This window comes from Canis lupus, chromosome 4 (assembly GCF_048164855.1).
Source record: "Canis lupus baileyi chromosome 4, mCanLup2.hap1, whole genome shotgun sequence".
Taxonomy (NCBI): Eukaryota; Metazoa; Chordata; class Mammalia; order Carnivora; family Canidae; genus Canis; species Canis lupus.
In genome coordinates, this window is record NC_132841.1 from 24,939,663 (window position 1) to 24,955,881 (window position 16,219).

Below are 16,219 nucleotides of genomic sequence, written 5' to 3' on the forward strand. Positions count from 1 at the left end.
CCCCGGAGCAGGACAAATTTATTCTTGCTCTGCATTTGAAGACCTTACACTATTTAGTGCCCTTGCTTTCAGATGCAATAAGGGAGTTGAAGTCTGCCTACGCAGAGGGTTTTTTGGTAAGTATTTAGTGACTGCCTATTTTGTGTATAGCCCCTGGATGCTCCCAGAATCATCAAAAGTTCACAAACTGGTGACCAAAGTTACTGCAGATGTATTTTATTTAGCCAACACAATTAAAAAAATTTTTTTAAATTAGATGACCACCTTCAAAAATAAGAAAATGTTATTAAAAATCCACTTTTTAGCTTTCCATTAAAAAAAAAGGATCTGGCAACACCAGTTTCTTCTTCCTGCATGGCAATAATTAAGTGGAGCTGATTATCATTTGTCTCCCTTCCCCAGGTACCTGGCATTGGCCTCTCCCAAATGGTAAAACTGAAACTTGTTTGGCAGTTATCTTTTTTGTATCACCTGTTCACTTCTCTCATTAAGTTACCTCCCTAGTTGCTGAAGGCATTAACTTCTGTGACCCCTTGATATTAGAAACAATTGTGTAGCATTTTAGGTACCTCTGCCCTTTCAGGCATAACTAATCTAACCTTTTCTATATATATTAGAGCATTAAAATGACAAAGGGATCAGTGGGGTTTCTAAAGCTCCAATGGGGTAATTATTAAGATAAAGAAGGGGTCTTACTTCCCTGACCCCCACAGCTACCTCTTCCTATAGTCCTCATATCCCATGGATAAAGCACTGGGCAGTTGCCTAGTTCTGAAAGCTGAGGCTCTTGGCTGTAGGAAGAAGCCCAGTGCCTATGCACTTTGGGATGGACCTGAGTTCTGTGGACATAAATGGGAAAGAAATTTTGTCTTTAACTACAACTGAAATTTAGCACTTCAGTTAGGACTGAGGGAAACATACCACAGTATGTCAGCAATACCTATGTGAAATCATATTTTCATATAGTAGATTGCAGATACCTCAGTATCATTTATACCCATCACTAGCTTCAAAATTACTGTATTTGGGTCTTAATGTGTAAATAAAGTATCAGTGTGTTACAAATTTGTTTTATTAATTTGGCAATTGTATTTCGACATAATTGGTTTCCTTTGTAATTTTTAAGTTTTATTTTGTGCGTTTATAACAACTGGAGAAGGGAGGTCTAAAGACTGCCAGGCTGCCAAAGGGTCCATAGCACAAAAAAAAAGGACCCACTGACAAAACCGTACAACCATTTCCTGAAATCAAGTGCATTCTTCTCGTGGTACTTCCCTGAAGAGACCCTATTAAAAAGTATGATGGAATGCAGGCTTCTGGACTACAACTCCCAGAAGGTTATGCGGCCCCAGGGCCTATCCGGAGTTAAAACCGTAAACTCCACCTAATAGTTTCTGTGTTATCGCTTGACAGCCTACGTTTCCCGGCGTTCATGGCGGCTGTTTATTCCTCGGGGACATTATGGACGCCGAGTTATTGCTGGGATCTGTAGTCATTTCATACTCCTCTGTGTATTGATTTCCTCTTACGGTATCCGAGGGTGGGTTCGAGAAAAAAAGGCAGGAAATGCAGTAATTAGACAGACAGGTCCTCTACATCTGCCGGTCCCGGGTCCGGTTCCCAAGCGCGCGAGGGCGGAAGTGGTGGTGGCCGGCGCGGCCGGAAGTTCAGATCAGCTGATGGGGGAGGCGGCGCCGCAGCCGCCGAGAGGCCCCGGCTGCCGAGCGCTTCGTCCGGGCCCGGAGTCTCGGGTACTGGCCACGATCCCTGTTCGCACCTCGCAGTTGGGCGAGGCCCGATTCCATATCCCTTCCAGGCTTGAGATCCTCGTCCGGCACGGCCGCCCTGAGCGCCCCGGCCACCCCCAGCCCCGGCTCGCCCCTCAGGCCCCGGGCCTCCCCTCAGCCCCCGGCCGGCGGCCCAGGCCCCGGATCCGCGGGGGGGGACCCGGCCCCGGGGGGTGCAGGCCCCATGGAGCTGATGTTCGCGGAATGGGAGGACGGAGAGCGCTTTTCATTCGAAGATTCGGACCGCTTTGAGGAGGATTCGCTCTGTTCCTTCATCTCCGAGGCCGAGAGCCTCTGCCAGAACTGGCGGGGATGGCGCAAACAGTCCGCGGGGCCCAATTCCCCCACTGGCGGCGGCGGCGGCGGTGGCAGCGGCGGTACCAGAATGCGAGGTGAGGGTGAGCGGAGGGGGAAGGGAGCGGACTGGCTCTGCTCGGGCCTTGCTGGGGAGCTGTCCCTGCTCGGGAGCTGTCCCGGCCGCGAGCTGTCCCAAGCTCGGAACGGACTTCTGGACTCGCTTTTCCAGTCTTCCTGGGCTTGGCTCCTCCACGCCAGCGCGAGCGCGCGCGCGCCTGTGTGCGTGTGTATGGGAGTGAGGGCTGGGAAATCCTCCGGTGGGTAGGATTAACGACAAAGTACGTCTTTTGTGGTTCATTTGTCTTAGAGATGGGGTAGGAGAAAAAAAACTCCCCTGACTTTGGGAATACTTACCAGTTCCGCCCGTGGCGAGCCAGAAAAATAGAAGAGAAGGCGGGTAGGGGGTGGATCGTGAAGAAGGGAACCACTTGAGGTGTGTCGACCCCATTGCAAAGTGCGTTGGGAACTTCCTGTTAAGGGCGATGACAGTCTCTGATCCTGGCTACACCAGGAAGGGGTTCCATCCAGAGGAAAGTGTAGGTGAACTGGCCTGTGAGAGGAGATTCCATAGTTACATAGGTTCAGATCAGAGGCTTGGTTCCCAGCCATGTTGAACATCTGTCAGGAGCCCCGGCTGGGACCGCTGGATTAGAGCCTTAGATTTCTATCATCTGGGACCCCGGGGAAGGGTGTAGGTAATTGTTTCTAGAGTTTCCTTATGAAACACCCTTACTGTTTTTTTTTTTTTTTTTTGCAGTAAGCTTCTTTCATCGTTAGGTCTTTCAGTGAATTAACTGAGCAGTGCTGTGAAGATTTTTCCTTTAATTAAAGGGGATTGAGGGGAGAGTGATGATAAGTGAAGATCCACAGCCTCAAGACTCCCCACATCCTTCCCTGCCTTCCTTAAGGCACAGTTTTTGTCCTGGGCCTCAATGCAAGCTGACTTTTTTAGGCATTTGGGGGTGTGATTCTACTCCAGCCATTCCAAGAGTCCTGTTTTCCAAAATGCCCTGCAGAGATTTTTAGCACTTTTAGCACCACTGGGACAGAGAGAAATGTACACATGTGACTCGTTAGGAGTGGTAGTGTTCAACTTCAGTTGGAGAGGTGGAGTATGTTCTGTGTACACACACCCACATGCCCACAAAGATCATAGGCAGTTTCACTGTGGGTCTTCTATGGTTTCTTTGCTTTTCTCACATTTGCATGTATGGGTAGCCTTGGGGCTTAGAGGGAAGTAACTGAAGTCATGTTGATGAAAATTTTCAGCATATCAGTATTTTCCTGAATAGGTTAAAATCTAGAAAAGCATGTCATTCCCCAAACCCCCTGCCATCCCGGGCTACCCCCAGTTGCTTGCTTGTAAAATAAGGAGATTAACTTTTAAAAAAAAGGTTTCTTTCAGCTCCATGATTTTCTGATCTGTCTTCTACTCTGATTAGCAATTTGGTGAGATACATTTGCAATCTGTTTTTGTTTCATCACTTTTTGATTAAAACAGTGCAGGAAACATTGAGTAGCAACTCCATCCTACTGCAGGTGATTACAGGAGCAGTAGCTAGGTTTTCCTAGGATAACCCATCTTCCTCCCCACCCTTCCCAGGCTTGCATTGTAGGAAGCCAAGGCTCAGGTGTGCCAGAGGACATGAAGTCTCTCTTTTAATGGACCTCTCTCTCTCTTAACTCCTCTGGGCTCTGGCCTATCTTCACTCCTTAGGTAGAGGTCTAGAGTCATCTAGAGAAAAAGGGATAGTAAAAAAGCAACTAGAGAAGAGAATGTCAGAGGAAGAGACATTAACAATGTAATATGAATCTAAAGTGCTAGGTATGAGGGAAATTAGATGCCGAGCCATGTGAGAGGGGTTACTTGCTAGGATCTTGGAACACACCTGTTTGGCCAGGAATTTCTGGGATATCCCTGGTAACTTCTCTTCTAGACCTTAGGTAGCAGGCTGTTGGTTGCAGTTGATTAGCTCCCCTCCCCCAGTTGGAGCCTTAAGGGTTAATGTATCCTAACTGGAACGTCCCTGGGTTTTTCATCCAGATCTCCCCTTTCTTTCATAGTGAAGTGGGGCCCAAGAAGTTAGGCACTGGCATTGGTGCCAAGTAATCATGGCCCTTTTCATTTCCCCTTCTCTTTACCCTCACCCAAACATTTGTTTCCAAGATGGACTGGTGATCCCATTGGTGGAGCTATCAGCAAAGCAGGTGGCATTTCATATCCCATTTGAAGTGGTGGAGAAAGTTTATCCCCCAGTGCCTGAGCAGCTACAGCTCCGAATTGCTTTTTGGAGCTTCCCTGAGAATGAAGAGGATATCCGGTGAGGCTAAAGGACTGATGGTGGGGAGTGGGTCCTGATATTCCACACTGTGTGCTGGGCTTCCTACAGAACAAAGGAGATACTGTATTTGGGGCTGTGGTAAGAAGACGACAAGGGGAGGAGAGAGTGCCTGGGATTTTCCCTAAGAGGGAGTGACACTGGGGAGAGAGTGCCCAGGGCATTATGGTCTCTGACAGGGTCTCTTGAAGGGTATTTGCTGAGTTGTGGCTGTGTCGTCTTCTTCACTATCAGGCTGTATTCCTGCCTGGCCAATGGCAGTGCGGACGAGTTCCAGCGAGGGGATCAGCTGTTCCGCATGAGGGCTGTGAAAGACCCACTGCAGATAGGTAAGGGTCCCCTTGCGCCCTGTGACAACCCCTGCTCCTCCTATCCCCTTTGTTAGGAATGAAGGACCTACTGCAAGAAGCCAGAGCAGGTCGTCAGGATAACTGCAGGGCCAGGGTTGAGGGCAGAGAATTATGTCTCGATGGCTTTCCCTGACCATACCCATGTTTCTTCCCAGGGTTCCACCTGAGTGCTACAGTGGTGCCACCTCAGATGGTCCCCCCCAAAGGGGCCTACAACGTGGCTGTGATGTTTGACCGCTGCCGGGTCACTTCCTGCAGCTGCACCTGTGGGGCTGGGGCCAAATGGTGCACTCACGTCGTGGCACTCTGTCTCTTCCGCATCCACAACGTGAGGCCCTCCCAATTTATCCCGGCCCTATCCTACGCTCCATCCCCCCCTTCTCTGCTGCATGCCTGGCCACAATGTGAGCCCCCTCGCCTCCCTGAATCTGCCTGTCTTTCCCCGGCTCCGGCGTCAGCAAGCCTTCTCTCAGCTTGTTCTATTTCTCTCCGTGTCCCCTTCAGGCTTCTGCAGTCTGCCTGCGTGCCCCAGTCTCAGAGTCCCTGTCTCGGCTGCAGAGGGACCAGCTGCAGAAGTTTGCCCAGTACCTCATCAGTGAACTCCCTCAGCAGGTGAGTGAGGCACGCCCTCCTCCAGCCCCGGAGCTCAGGACTGCGATCGAGTCTTCATGTTAGAGCAGTGCCTCCTGGGGTCATCTGTGCCTTTGTCCCTTTCCCCGCTCAGATCCTCCCCACAGCCCAGCGTCTTCTGGATGAACTCCTCTCTTCGCAGTCCACGGCCATCAACACCGTGTGTGGAGCCCCCGGTGAGTGTGGAGAGAAGGAAGGGCGGTGGGAAGGAAGCAAGCTGGTAGCGCAGAGTACCGCTGACTAAAAACAGCTTGCTGCTGTCAGGCGAATCCAGGCCCCTATCTCTAGGTAACTGACTGCCTGTCACCCCCAGACCCCACAGCAGGGCCCTCCGCCTCTGACCAGAGTACTTGGTATTTGGATGAATCCACACTCACTGACAACATCAAGAAGACTTTGCACAAGTTCTGTGGACCCTCGCCTGTGGTCTTCAGGTAAATGGATCGCTTCACGCCTGTGTCTGTGGTGCAGGGGAGCGTCCTTCAGGCTGTTGACAGATTGACAGATCCTTTGCTTTGTTCTGTTAATACCTGAGGATCAAGAATTGTTGTTGTAGCGTCCCTCCCCCCCCTCCATGTTTGGGGTCAGGACCCCTTTTGTGTCAAAGCCCTGGTGCACTTGTTTCATGCGACCCATCTCAGGGTTAGCATTTTCCACCCACTGCCTTCACAGTGACGTGAACTCCATGTATCTGTCTTCCACGGAACCTCCGGCTGCTGCCGAGTGGGCCTGTCTGCTGCGCCCTCTGAGGGGCCGCGAGCCAGAGGGGGTCTGGAACCTACTTAGCATCGTGCGGGAGATGTTCAAACGGAGGGACAGCAATGCTGCCCCCTTGTTGGAGATCCTCACTGACCAGTGCCTCACCTATGAACAGGTAACCCTCCGGGGTTGGCGAGCTCCGCTGTGGTTCATTTTCTCCTTCCCTTACCCTCGCCTCCCTCCTGATGGGGACACTGGGGAGCGCCACTCTTTCTTTCTCCGGGCTGCTAGGTGCATCTCGGGGCCCTCTTTGTTTCCAGATAACGGGTTGGTGGTACAGCGTGCGCACCTCAGCCTCACACAGCAGCGCCAGTGGGCACACGGGCCGCAGCAATGGGCAGTCAGAGGTGGCCGCCCATGCGTGTGCCAGCATGTGTGACGAGATGGTCACCCTGTGGAGGCTAGCTGTTCTGGACCCTGCACTCAGTCCCCAGCGGTGAGTCTCTCCCCACGCTCACCATGGCACCCATCCCGGGCCAGCCCAGACAGACTGAGCCCTCATCTCCTGGACCCATAGACATGTTCTCTTCTAGTCCTCAGGAAATGGCAGGTGCTGAGTATTAGGGTTGCTGGAGATTTAGGAGTTCTTTTCTGAGAGGCTTTCTTCCTTCCCTCCCCGAAATAGCTCGCGCTTTCCCAGATGCCTAAGTGTTGGAGTGATGGGTACGGGCTGTTTGGAGCAGTGCTTCCCTGGGGCCTTCCTTGGGCCCCCCTTCTGGGGTTCGTGCCGGCTCTGTCTCCTTCCATCCCCTCTCAGGGCAGAGTGTAGCCCCCCTGCAGCCTCCCCAACTTTGTTCCCACAGTCGCCGGGAACTGTGTGCACAGCTACGCCAGTGGCAGCTGAAGGTGATTGAGAATGTGAAGCGGGGACAGCACAAAAAGACCCTGGAGCGGCTCTTCCCTGGCTTCCGGCCAGCAGTGGAGGCCTGCTACTTCAACTGGGAAGAGGCCTACCCACTTCCCGGTGTCACCTACAGCGGCACTGACCGGAAGTTGGCGCTGTGCTGGGCCCGGGCCCTGCCTCCTCGGCCAGGTGCCTCCCGCCCTGGGGGCCTGGAGGAATCCCGGGAGCGGCCCCGAGCTCTCCCTTCTGAGCCAGCTGTGCGGCCCAAGGAGCCGGGGGCCAAGCGCAAGGGATTGGGTGAGGGGGTCCCCTCGTCGCAGCGGGGTCCCCGCCGCCTCTCTGCGGAGGGGGGAGATAAGGCCCTGCATAAGATGGGCCCAGGTGGGGGCAAAGCCAAGGCACTGGGTGGGGCTGGCAGTGGGGGCAAGGGCTCAGCAGGCGGCGGCAGCAAGCGACGGCTGAGCAGTGAAGACAGCTCCCTGGAGCCAGATCTGGCCGAGATGAGCCTGGATGACAGCAGCCTGGCCCTGGGTGCAGAGGCCAGCACCTTTGGTGGATTCCCTGAGAGCCCGCCACCCTGCCCTCCTGCTGGTGGCTCCCGAGGTCCACCCACCTTCCTTCCTGAGCCCCCAGATACTTACGAAGAAGATGGTGGTGTGTACTTCTCGGAAGGGCCTGAGCCGCCCACAGCCTCTGCTGGCCCCCGTGGCCTGTTGCCTGGGGAGGTCTGTACCCGGGATGACCTCCCTTCCACAGATGAGAGTGGCAATGGGCTCCCCAAAACCAAAGAGGCAGCCACTGCAGTCGGAGAGGAGGATGATGACTACCAGGCATATTATCTGAATGCCCAGGATGGGGCTGGGGGCGAGGAAGAGAAGGCCGAGGGCGGGGCCGGGGAGGAGCATGACCTGTTTGCCGGGCTGAAGCCACTGGAACAGGAGAGCCGCATGGAGGTGAGAGGACGCTGAGAGGACGCTGAGGGTGCTCCTTAGCCACAGCTGGGAGAGGGGCCGTCTGGCTCTAGTCAGGGGTGTCAGGACTGGAGCATGGCTGTTAGAATCCTGTGATGGGGCTCCTAACTGGCCCTCCTGCCTGCCATCCATTCTCTTCATTGCTTCCATGTTGATTTTCCTGGGCTGTCTGGTTGTGTCGCTCTGATGCTTAAAAGTATTCAGTGATTTCTCACTGCCCTGAGTTTAAAAATGAAGGTCCTTGGCATGACTTGTGAGGCTCTACTTGGTCCGATCTTTGCGTGCTTCTGCAGCCTCATCCAGCTCTTCTGTCCTTTATACTGGTCAGCTGAACCATTCCTCTAGCTTGCCATGCTTTTTCTTGCATCCTTATATTTGCACAGATTGGCCTTTCTGCGTAGAATGTTCTCCCTCACTTTACCCAGTTAGTTCCTGTTCCTTCCTCAGGTCTCAGATATCTCAGAGATCCCTTCCTCTAGGAAGTTGTCCCTGAGATTGCTTCTCCACCCCAGGTCCCAGTGAGGTATCTTACCCACCTGTTCCCCTCTCGACCTTTCCCAGTGGTAGCTGGCTTCACGCTGGTTTGTGTGTTTGTGTGTCTGTTTCTCTGATCAGACTGTGAGTTCCTGTGGTATACCCAGGACCAGTAGAGGGCCTAGCATATAGCAAGGACTCATGGGATGTGTGCTGCATGAGTGAGTATGGTGTCCTGCCCCTGGAAGTTAGGGCTTCAGCCTGTGTGCGGCCCATGTCCTCCCCAGGTGTTGTTTGCCTGTGCTGAGGCCCTGCATGCGCATGGCTACAGCAGTGAGGCCTCCCGCCTCACCGTGGAGCTTGCCCAGGACCTGCTAGCCAACCCACCCGACCTCAAGGTAGAGCCGCCCCCTGCCAAGGTGAGAGACTCCCACCTACCTCCCCACTTGCCCCAACCCTCTTCTATGCCCCACCCCAAGTGAGAGCCTCCTTCTCACTCCACCAAGATGAGTCAGACTCATCAGCCTGCCTCCTTGCACTTCCTTCTTTAGGGCAAGAAGAACAAGGTATCTACGAGCCGTCAGACCTGGGTGGCCACCAACACCCTGACCAAGGCAGCCTTCCTATTAACAGTGCTAAGTGAACGTCCAGAGCACCACAACCTGGCCTTCCGAGTTGGCATGTTTGCCTTGGAGCTACAGCGGCCCCCAGCTTCTACCAAGGCCTTGGAGGTCAGAGGGTCTATCTATCTGAGCCTTGTACTGCAGTCTCCTCAGAGCCCTGCGGCTTGATGTGTACTGGCACAACAGAGGTCTGAGCTGTGCTTATGCTGTTAGGTGAAGCTGGCATACCAGGAGTCTGAGGTGGCTGCCCTGCTCAAGAAGATTCCTCTGGGTCCAAGTGAGATGAGTACCATGCGGTGCCGGGCAGAGGAGCTTCGGGAGGGGACGCTCTGTGACTATCGGCCTGTTTTGCCTCTCATGTTGGCCAGTTTCATCTTTGACGTTCTCTGTGCTCCAGGTACGGTGCATGACTTTATAGCAAGTAGGAATCTTGGGTAGGAGTAGTTTTCTCTCAGGAGAAACCAAGAGCCCCAAAGCTCTGAATTGCCTTTGGGACCCATCAGGCAGCTTCATGAGAGGTCTGGAATGATAAGGGTCTTGGGTTCCCTACATTTTATTCTTCCCCATGATGCTTCTGTCTGGCTGACTGACTTCAACTTTCGTCCAGTGGTTTCTCCCACGGGTTCCCGGCCTCCAAGTCGTAACTGGAACAACGAGATGCCTGGGGATGAGGAGCTGGGATTTGAAGCAGCAGTTGCTGCCTTAGGTGAGTCTAGACTATCTTGAGCACAACTATGAGCTAAGCCTGTGGCCATGAAGGGTGTGAGATGTGGCCCTGTTTTGAAGGGGCTGTATGGCAGTGGGACAGCCAGAATGACGTGTATAAGCCAAGTACTGCCTATGAGACAGTCAAGAATTTAGGAACAGGGCAGCCCCCGTGGCGCAGCGGTTTAGCGCCGCCTGCAGCCTGGGGTGTGATCCTGGAGACCCGGGATCAAGTCCCACATCGGGCTCCCTGCGTGGAGCCTGCTTCTCTCTCTGCCTGTGTCTCTGCCACTCTCTTCGCTCTCTCTGAATGAATAAATAAATAAATCTTAAAAAAAAAAAAAAAGAATTTAGGAACAAATTGTGTGCTATGGCTGTTTGGTGTTGTAAGAGCAGCAAAACAAAAATCTAGGAGAAGGACTCCAGGAGGATATAGAATATGGAATGTAGGTTAAAAGATCAGTTAGGTTTTTGGTAGAGGGACAAAAGACCATGAATAAAAACAGGGATAATTGAGTCTTCATGAGAGTGAGGAGTCCAACTTCCTTGAAATGATGGATATGCTATGAAGGTAGAGTGGGCCAGCTTATGAAGGTCTTAAAACGTAGATCGGAGCTAAGGCTGGGTATAATAAGTGGTGGGGACCTTCCACAGGGGATGTGGGTTGGGTCAGAACTCCTTATGTCATATGCTGGTTGACTCAGTAGCCCCAGCGTGTTCACCTTTGGCATCTTGGGAGTTATGGCCATTCTCAGTCCCTATGAGACCCTTCTTCTCACAGGTATGAAAACAACAGTGAGTGAGGCAGAGCATCCCCTCCTTTGTGAAGGCACACGTCGGGAGAAGGGTGACCTGGCACTGGCTCTAATGATCACTTATAAGGATGACCAAGCCAAGCTTAAAAAGGTAGGGACAGAGGTACTGGGATTTTGACAGGCAGCAAATTTTACCATCTTTCTCAGGGGATTCCAGTACAATAAGGAAAGGGCTATACTGCCCATAGGAGATTAATGGAGAATCCTGGGGACACTTCATAAAGAGTAAGACCAAATGGGGTGTGGGGGGGTTGCTGAGTAACTTAGTCAGTTGAGCGTCTGACTCTTGATTTCAGCACAGGTCACGATCTCAAGGTCATGAGACTGAACCCTGTGTCAGGCTCTGTACTGGGCATGGAGCCTGCTTGGGATTCTCTCTCTCTTCTCCCTCTGGCCCTCCCTACCCCACTTACACACACACTCTCCCTCTAAAAAACTAAACAAAAAACCCACTAACTAAAAAAGACTAATGGTCTCAAAGGAGTGCTTGGGCAGGGGGTGGAAGAAGAAAAGCAAAGGGCATAAAGTCAGTTTTACGTTTATTTCATATTTATTGAATATCCATATACTCAGTCCTATGGTTAAGTGTTAGGATACCAAGATACGTAAGCCAGCCCCTATCTGGGGGATGGGGGGGTCCGCCTATGGTTGTAACTGGGGAAGGCTTCTGGAAGCTGTTTCAAAGAGAGAGGAAGGTAAATAGAAATAGAAGTCAGGAGCTAAAGGGCATCTTGTCTGATTCTGTTCTCAGATCTTAGACAAACTCTTGGACCGAGAGAGCCAGACGCATAAGCCCCAAACACTGAGTTCGTTCTACTCATCCAGCCGCCCAGCCACAGCCAGCCAGAGGTCTCCTTCAAAGCATGGGGGCCCATCTGCCCCAGGGGCCCTGCAACCACTGACCTCGGGCTCTGCAGGGCCTGCTCAGCCAGGGAGTGTGGCAGGGGCTGGGCCAGGCCCCACTGAGGGCTTCACAGAGAAGAATGTGCCTGGTGAGGTGGGGGCACTGGGCAGGGGGGATGAATGGTATAGGAACCATGTTGGGGTCCCCTTTCCTGAGCTCATCCCAATGTCCTATTTTCTCCCACCTAGAAAGTTCCCCACATTCTCCCTGTGAGGGTCTCCCATCTGAGGCAGCCTTGACCCCAAGGCCAGAAGGGAAGGTTCCCAGCCGCCTGGCACTCGGCAGTCGTGGAGGCTACAATGGACGGGGCTGGGGCTCCCCAGGGCGGCCTAAGAAGAAACACACAGGTATGACAGCCTGTGGGATGACATGGAGGGGAGGATATTCCTGAAGTCTGAACTCTGGAACTTCTGGCTTCTGAGACTGACTTGTCTTGGGGGGTTAGGCATGGCCAGCATTGACAGCAGTGCCCCCGAAACGACGTCGGACAGCTCCCCCACCTTAAGCCGGAGGCCACTTCGAGGGGGCTGGGCCCCCACCTCCTGGGGCCGAGGACAGGACAGTGACAGCATTAGCAGTTCTTCCTCGGACTCCCTGGGCTCCTCGTCCTCCAGTGGAAGTCGCCGGGCCAGTGCCAGTGGAGGGGCCCGGGCAAAGACCGTTGAGGTTGGCAGGTCAGTGGAAGAAATACCCATCTCCTCTCCTCTGGCCCACCCTCAGAGCCACATCCCTAGTGTAATCCAGCTAATGTTCCCCCGTAATCCCACTTACCCTGGTCTTACCCAAACAACCTGGATACCCATTTCAGAGAAACCCCAATCCCCGTCCCTACCCCACTGCCCCTTCAGGTACAAGGGCCGCCGTCCCGAGAGTCATGCCCCCCATGTACCCAATCAGCCATCAGAGGCAGCTGCACACTTCTACTTCGAGTTGGCGAAGACGGTGCTGATCAAGGCAGGGGGCAACAGCAGCACTTCCATTTTCACACATCCATCTTCCTCAGGGGGCCACCAGGGTCCTCACCGCAACCTGCACCTTTGCGCCTTCGAGATTGGGCTTTATGCCCTTGGCCTGCACAACTTTGTTTCTCCCAACTGGCTCTCACGTACTTATTCTTCCCACGTTTCCTGGATTACAGGTAAACCCAGTGTCTTGATTGGGGTATGGGGGGGGGGTACTTATTGATAGAGCTGAGAGTCTTATCCTCGTGGAATTACTGATCTCAGATACCACTTGCACTCCCCAGAGGTGCCCGTACTCACCCCATTCTGATTTTTGCTCCTTTCCCTGAAGGTCAGGCAATGGAGATTGGCAGTGCAGCTCTGACTATACTGGTAGAGTGCTGGGATGGACACCTGACACCCCCTGAGGTTGCATCCCTGGCTGACAGGGCATCACGGGCACGAGACTCCAATATGGTGAGGGCAGCGGCGGAGCTAGCCCTCAGCTGCCTGCCTCATGCCCATGCATTGAACCCTAATGAGATCCAGCGGGCCCTGGTGCAGTGCAAGGAGCAGGTATTTCTATGGGCAATCTGGGGACCTGCTTTGAGGCATCTGGGCAGGGACTTTGGGCATGAGGAAAATCAATAGTTCAGCTCTTGATTCCTGTGTCCTGGAGCTCACAGATTATCCCGTTTGTCCTGTTGTGCTGTTAATGCACTTTCACATCTATTTCTTCTTTTACCATACGACTCTGAGATTAGGATTATTCCTATTTTATAGTTTAAGGAAATGGAGGCCTGTGCTTTAGGGATGGAGGTGATCAGCAGGCTGGAATACTCAGGGCAGACTTTAGGGAGACAGTGGAATTGGATGAGAGGGGGTGTAAGTTAGTTTAGAACTAGGACTATAACCTGGGTCTTCTACTGGTCAGTTGTTTGTTCAGCGTCTGTGTGAAGCACTCATTACTCTGACACGGACTCTGAGCATCAGCCTGACCTCTGATGCCTCCCCGGGAACCAGCCAACTCAGTGGTGGTGGAATGTCATTTAAGAGCGACCCAGAGGGAAGCCCCTCCCCTTAACCCTCTGTGTCCCTCCCTTCCAGGATAACCTGATGTTGGAGAAGGCCTGCATGGCAGTGGAAGAGGCGGCAAAGGGTGGGGGTGTATACCCCGAAGTGTTGTTTGAGGTTGCTCACCAGTGGTTCTGGCTATATGAGCAAACAGCAGGTGGCTCATCCACAGCCCGTGAAGGGGCTACAAGCTGTAGTGCCAGTGGGATCAGGGCAGCTGGGGAGGCTGGGCGGGGGCTGCCTGAGGGCAGGGGGGGCCCAGGGACTGAGCCGGTTACAGTGGCAGCGGCAGCAGTGACAGCAGCAGCCACAGTGGTGCCAGTCATCTCAGTGGGGTCCAGTCTATATCCAGGTCCAGGACTGGGGCATGGTCATTCCCCTGGCCTGCACCCCTACACTGCTCTACAGCCCCACCTGCCCTGCAGCCCTCAATACCTCACCCACCCAGCACACCCTGCCCACCCAATGCCTCATATGCCCCGGCCTGCCGTCTTCCCTGTGCCCAGCTCTGCATACCCACAGGTGAGACCAGTGTTCTGGGGGGGTTGGGCAGGTGGAAAAACATTGAGGGTTCGTGTGGGGTTGGAGTGGGGTCCTCTGGGAGAGTCCTAGGGCTGTCCTGGTGAGGTGGTGGAGGTCTGGGGGACCCAGGCCAGCCAACTAAGATAAAAAATGTAGGGACACCAGTTGTGGGACCAAGGGGGAGAGCTACATCTTAATAGAATTCTCTTCTCTTCTCCCTGTCTTTAGGGTGTGCATCCTGCCTTCTTGGGGGCTCAGTACCCTTACTCAGTGACTCCCCCCTCACTTGCTGCCACTGCTGTGTCTTTCCCCGTCCCTTCCATGGCACCCATCACAGTACATCCCTACCACACAGAGCCAGGGCTCCCACTGCCCACCAGTGTGGCCTGTGAGTTGTGGGGACAGGGAACAGGTGAATGGAGGGGAGGTACACAGGGCAGGGAGTTGGGGGAGGAACCCTCTCTGTCCCCTTTTGGGCCGGGAGTTCCTCATCTGGCTTTCATCCCACCTTCAGTGAGCAGTGTCCATCCAGCATCCACGTTTCCAGCCATCCAGGGTGCCTCGTTGCCTGCCCTGACTACACAGCCCAGCCCTCTGGTGAGCGGGGGGTTTCCACCACCCGAGGAGGAGACACACAGTCAGCCCGTCAACCCACACAGCCTGCACCACCTGCACGCTGCCTACCGTGTTGGTGAGAGGAGGTCCCTTTTTGTGCCCCCACCTGCAGTTGTGCCACAGGCTCTTCAGCGACACCTCCCTCCCCACAGCTCTTAATTGGTTTACTGTGGGGTCAGGTGTACCATGTCGGGGTAGAGGATGATAAAGGATGTACCCCCACCGTGTGCCCACCCTTTTCTCCCAGGAATGCTGGCACTGGAGATGCTGGGTCGCAGAGCACACAATGATCACCCCAACAACTTCTCCCGCTCCCCCCCCTACACTGATGATGTCAAATGGTTGCTGGGGCTGGCAGCAAAGCTGGGTAACACCTCCTCTCCCCAGGACCATTGTCCGCCCCCCTCCCGCTTCCCCCACCTTCCTATCCCAGACCTCCTTCCTAGCTCTTGCTCAGAGTTGAGGCCTTGGTCGGGTATGTGTGCGTGCGCGGGGGGTGGGGGGGTTACCTCAGCTCCTGGGGTGGAGGGAGGCTCTCTGCCAGGCCAGAGCTGAGATAAAAGTTGGGTCCCTAGGGCAGAGGTGGCCACCCCCGTCTCATGCCCCTCCCCCTGCCCCCCAGGAGTGAACTACGTGCACCAGTTCTGTGTGGGGGCAGCCAAGGGGGTGCTGAGCCCGTTTGTGCTGCAGGAGATCGTCATGGAGACGCTGCAGCGGCTGAGCCCTGCTCATGCCCACAACCACCTGCGTGCCCCGGCCTTCCACCAACTGGTGCAGCGCTGCCAGCAGGCATACATGCAGGTGACAACCTAGGAAGTATGGAGTAGGGCGGAGCACTTCCTGGGCAGGCAGGGAACAGATTACCCCGTGCGCTAGGGAGGATGGGCCTGGTTCTGTGCTTAGTGGCTCATCCTCTTCTAGTACATCCACCACCGCTTGATTCATCTGACCCCTGCCGACTACGACGACTTTGTGAACGCGATCCGCAGTGCCCGCAGCGCCTTCTGCCTGACACCCATGGGCATGATGCAGTTCAACGACATCCTGCAGAACCTCAAGCGCAGCAAACAGACCAAGGAGCTGTGGCAGCGGGTCTCCCTCGAGATGACCACCTTCTCCCCATGAGTCTGGCCCCTCTAGGGTCCTATACAGGGACAGAGGCCTGTGGCTATGGGGGCCCCTCACACAGAGGGAGTGAATCTTGGCTGGACAGATCATCCCCACTCAGTTCTCTGGTAGCCCAGACTGGCAGCTGCTCTTGGGCTGTAGCTTGGGGCCAAGATGTCTCAGACCCTAGAAGCCTAGGGTTGGGGGAGACAGCCCTGTCTGGGAGGGGGCATTGGGTGGCCTCTGGTATTTATTTGGCATTTATAAATATATAAACTCCTTTTTTACTCTAGTCTGCCTGGGCCTTTGCCTTCTTTCCCTCCACGTGCAGATGAGCTTTGAACCAGGGTGGGGGAAAAGACTGATACTTGCTTTAGTCTAAGTTCCTCCCACTCCAGTGAG

At 54.1% G+C, this 16,219-nt stretch overlaps 1 protein-coding gene across 5 annotated transcripts; it reads left to right on the top strand.

Annotated features, from left to right (window-relative positions):
* Positions 1-1,686: 1,686 nt before the first annotated feature.
* On the top strand, positions 1,687-16,109 carry ZSWIM8 (zinc finger SWIM-type containing 8). Of its 5 annotated transcripts, none has more exons than XM_072823614.1 (26): positions 1,687-2,179; positions 4,312-4,465; positions 4,718-4,812; positions 4,989-5,161; positions 5,338-5,445; positions 5,558-5,639; positions 5,777-5,897; positions 6,136-6,337; positions 6,483-6,658; positions 7,026-8,019; positions 8,799-8,930; positions 9,063-9,242; positions 9,348-9,531; positions 9,742-9,840; positions 10,621-10,745; positions 11,406-11,646; positions 11,747-11,905; positions 12,004-12,232; positions 12,407-12,696; positions 12,852-13,075; positions 13,607-14,095; positions 14,324-14,507; positions 14,610-14,786; positions 14,958-15,077; positions 15,401-15,511; positions 15,632-16,109. In XM_072823614.1, the coding sequence occupies exons 1-26, from the start codon at positions 1,972-1,974 to the stop codon at positions 16,090-16,092; spliced, it is 5,718 nt and encodes a 1,905-aa protein (XP_072679715.1). In that variant the 5' UTR covers positions 1,687-1,971; the 3' UTR covers positions 16,093-16,109. The 5 variants fall into 5 exon arrangements, with proteins under 5 accessions (XP_072679715.1, XP_072679713.1, XP_072679712.1 ...); XM_072823612.1 differs by having other exon boundaries at positions 1,854-2,179; positions 15,333-15,511; XM_072823611.1 differs by having other exon boundaries at positions 1,854-2,179; positions 14,324-14,483.
* Positions 16,110-16,219: the final 110 nt, after the last annotated feature.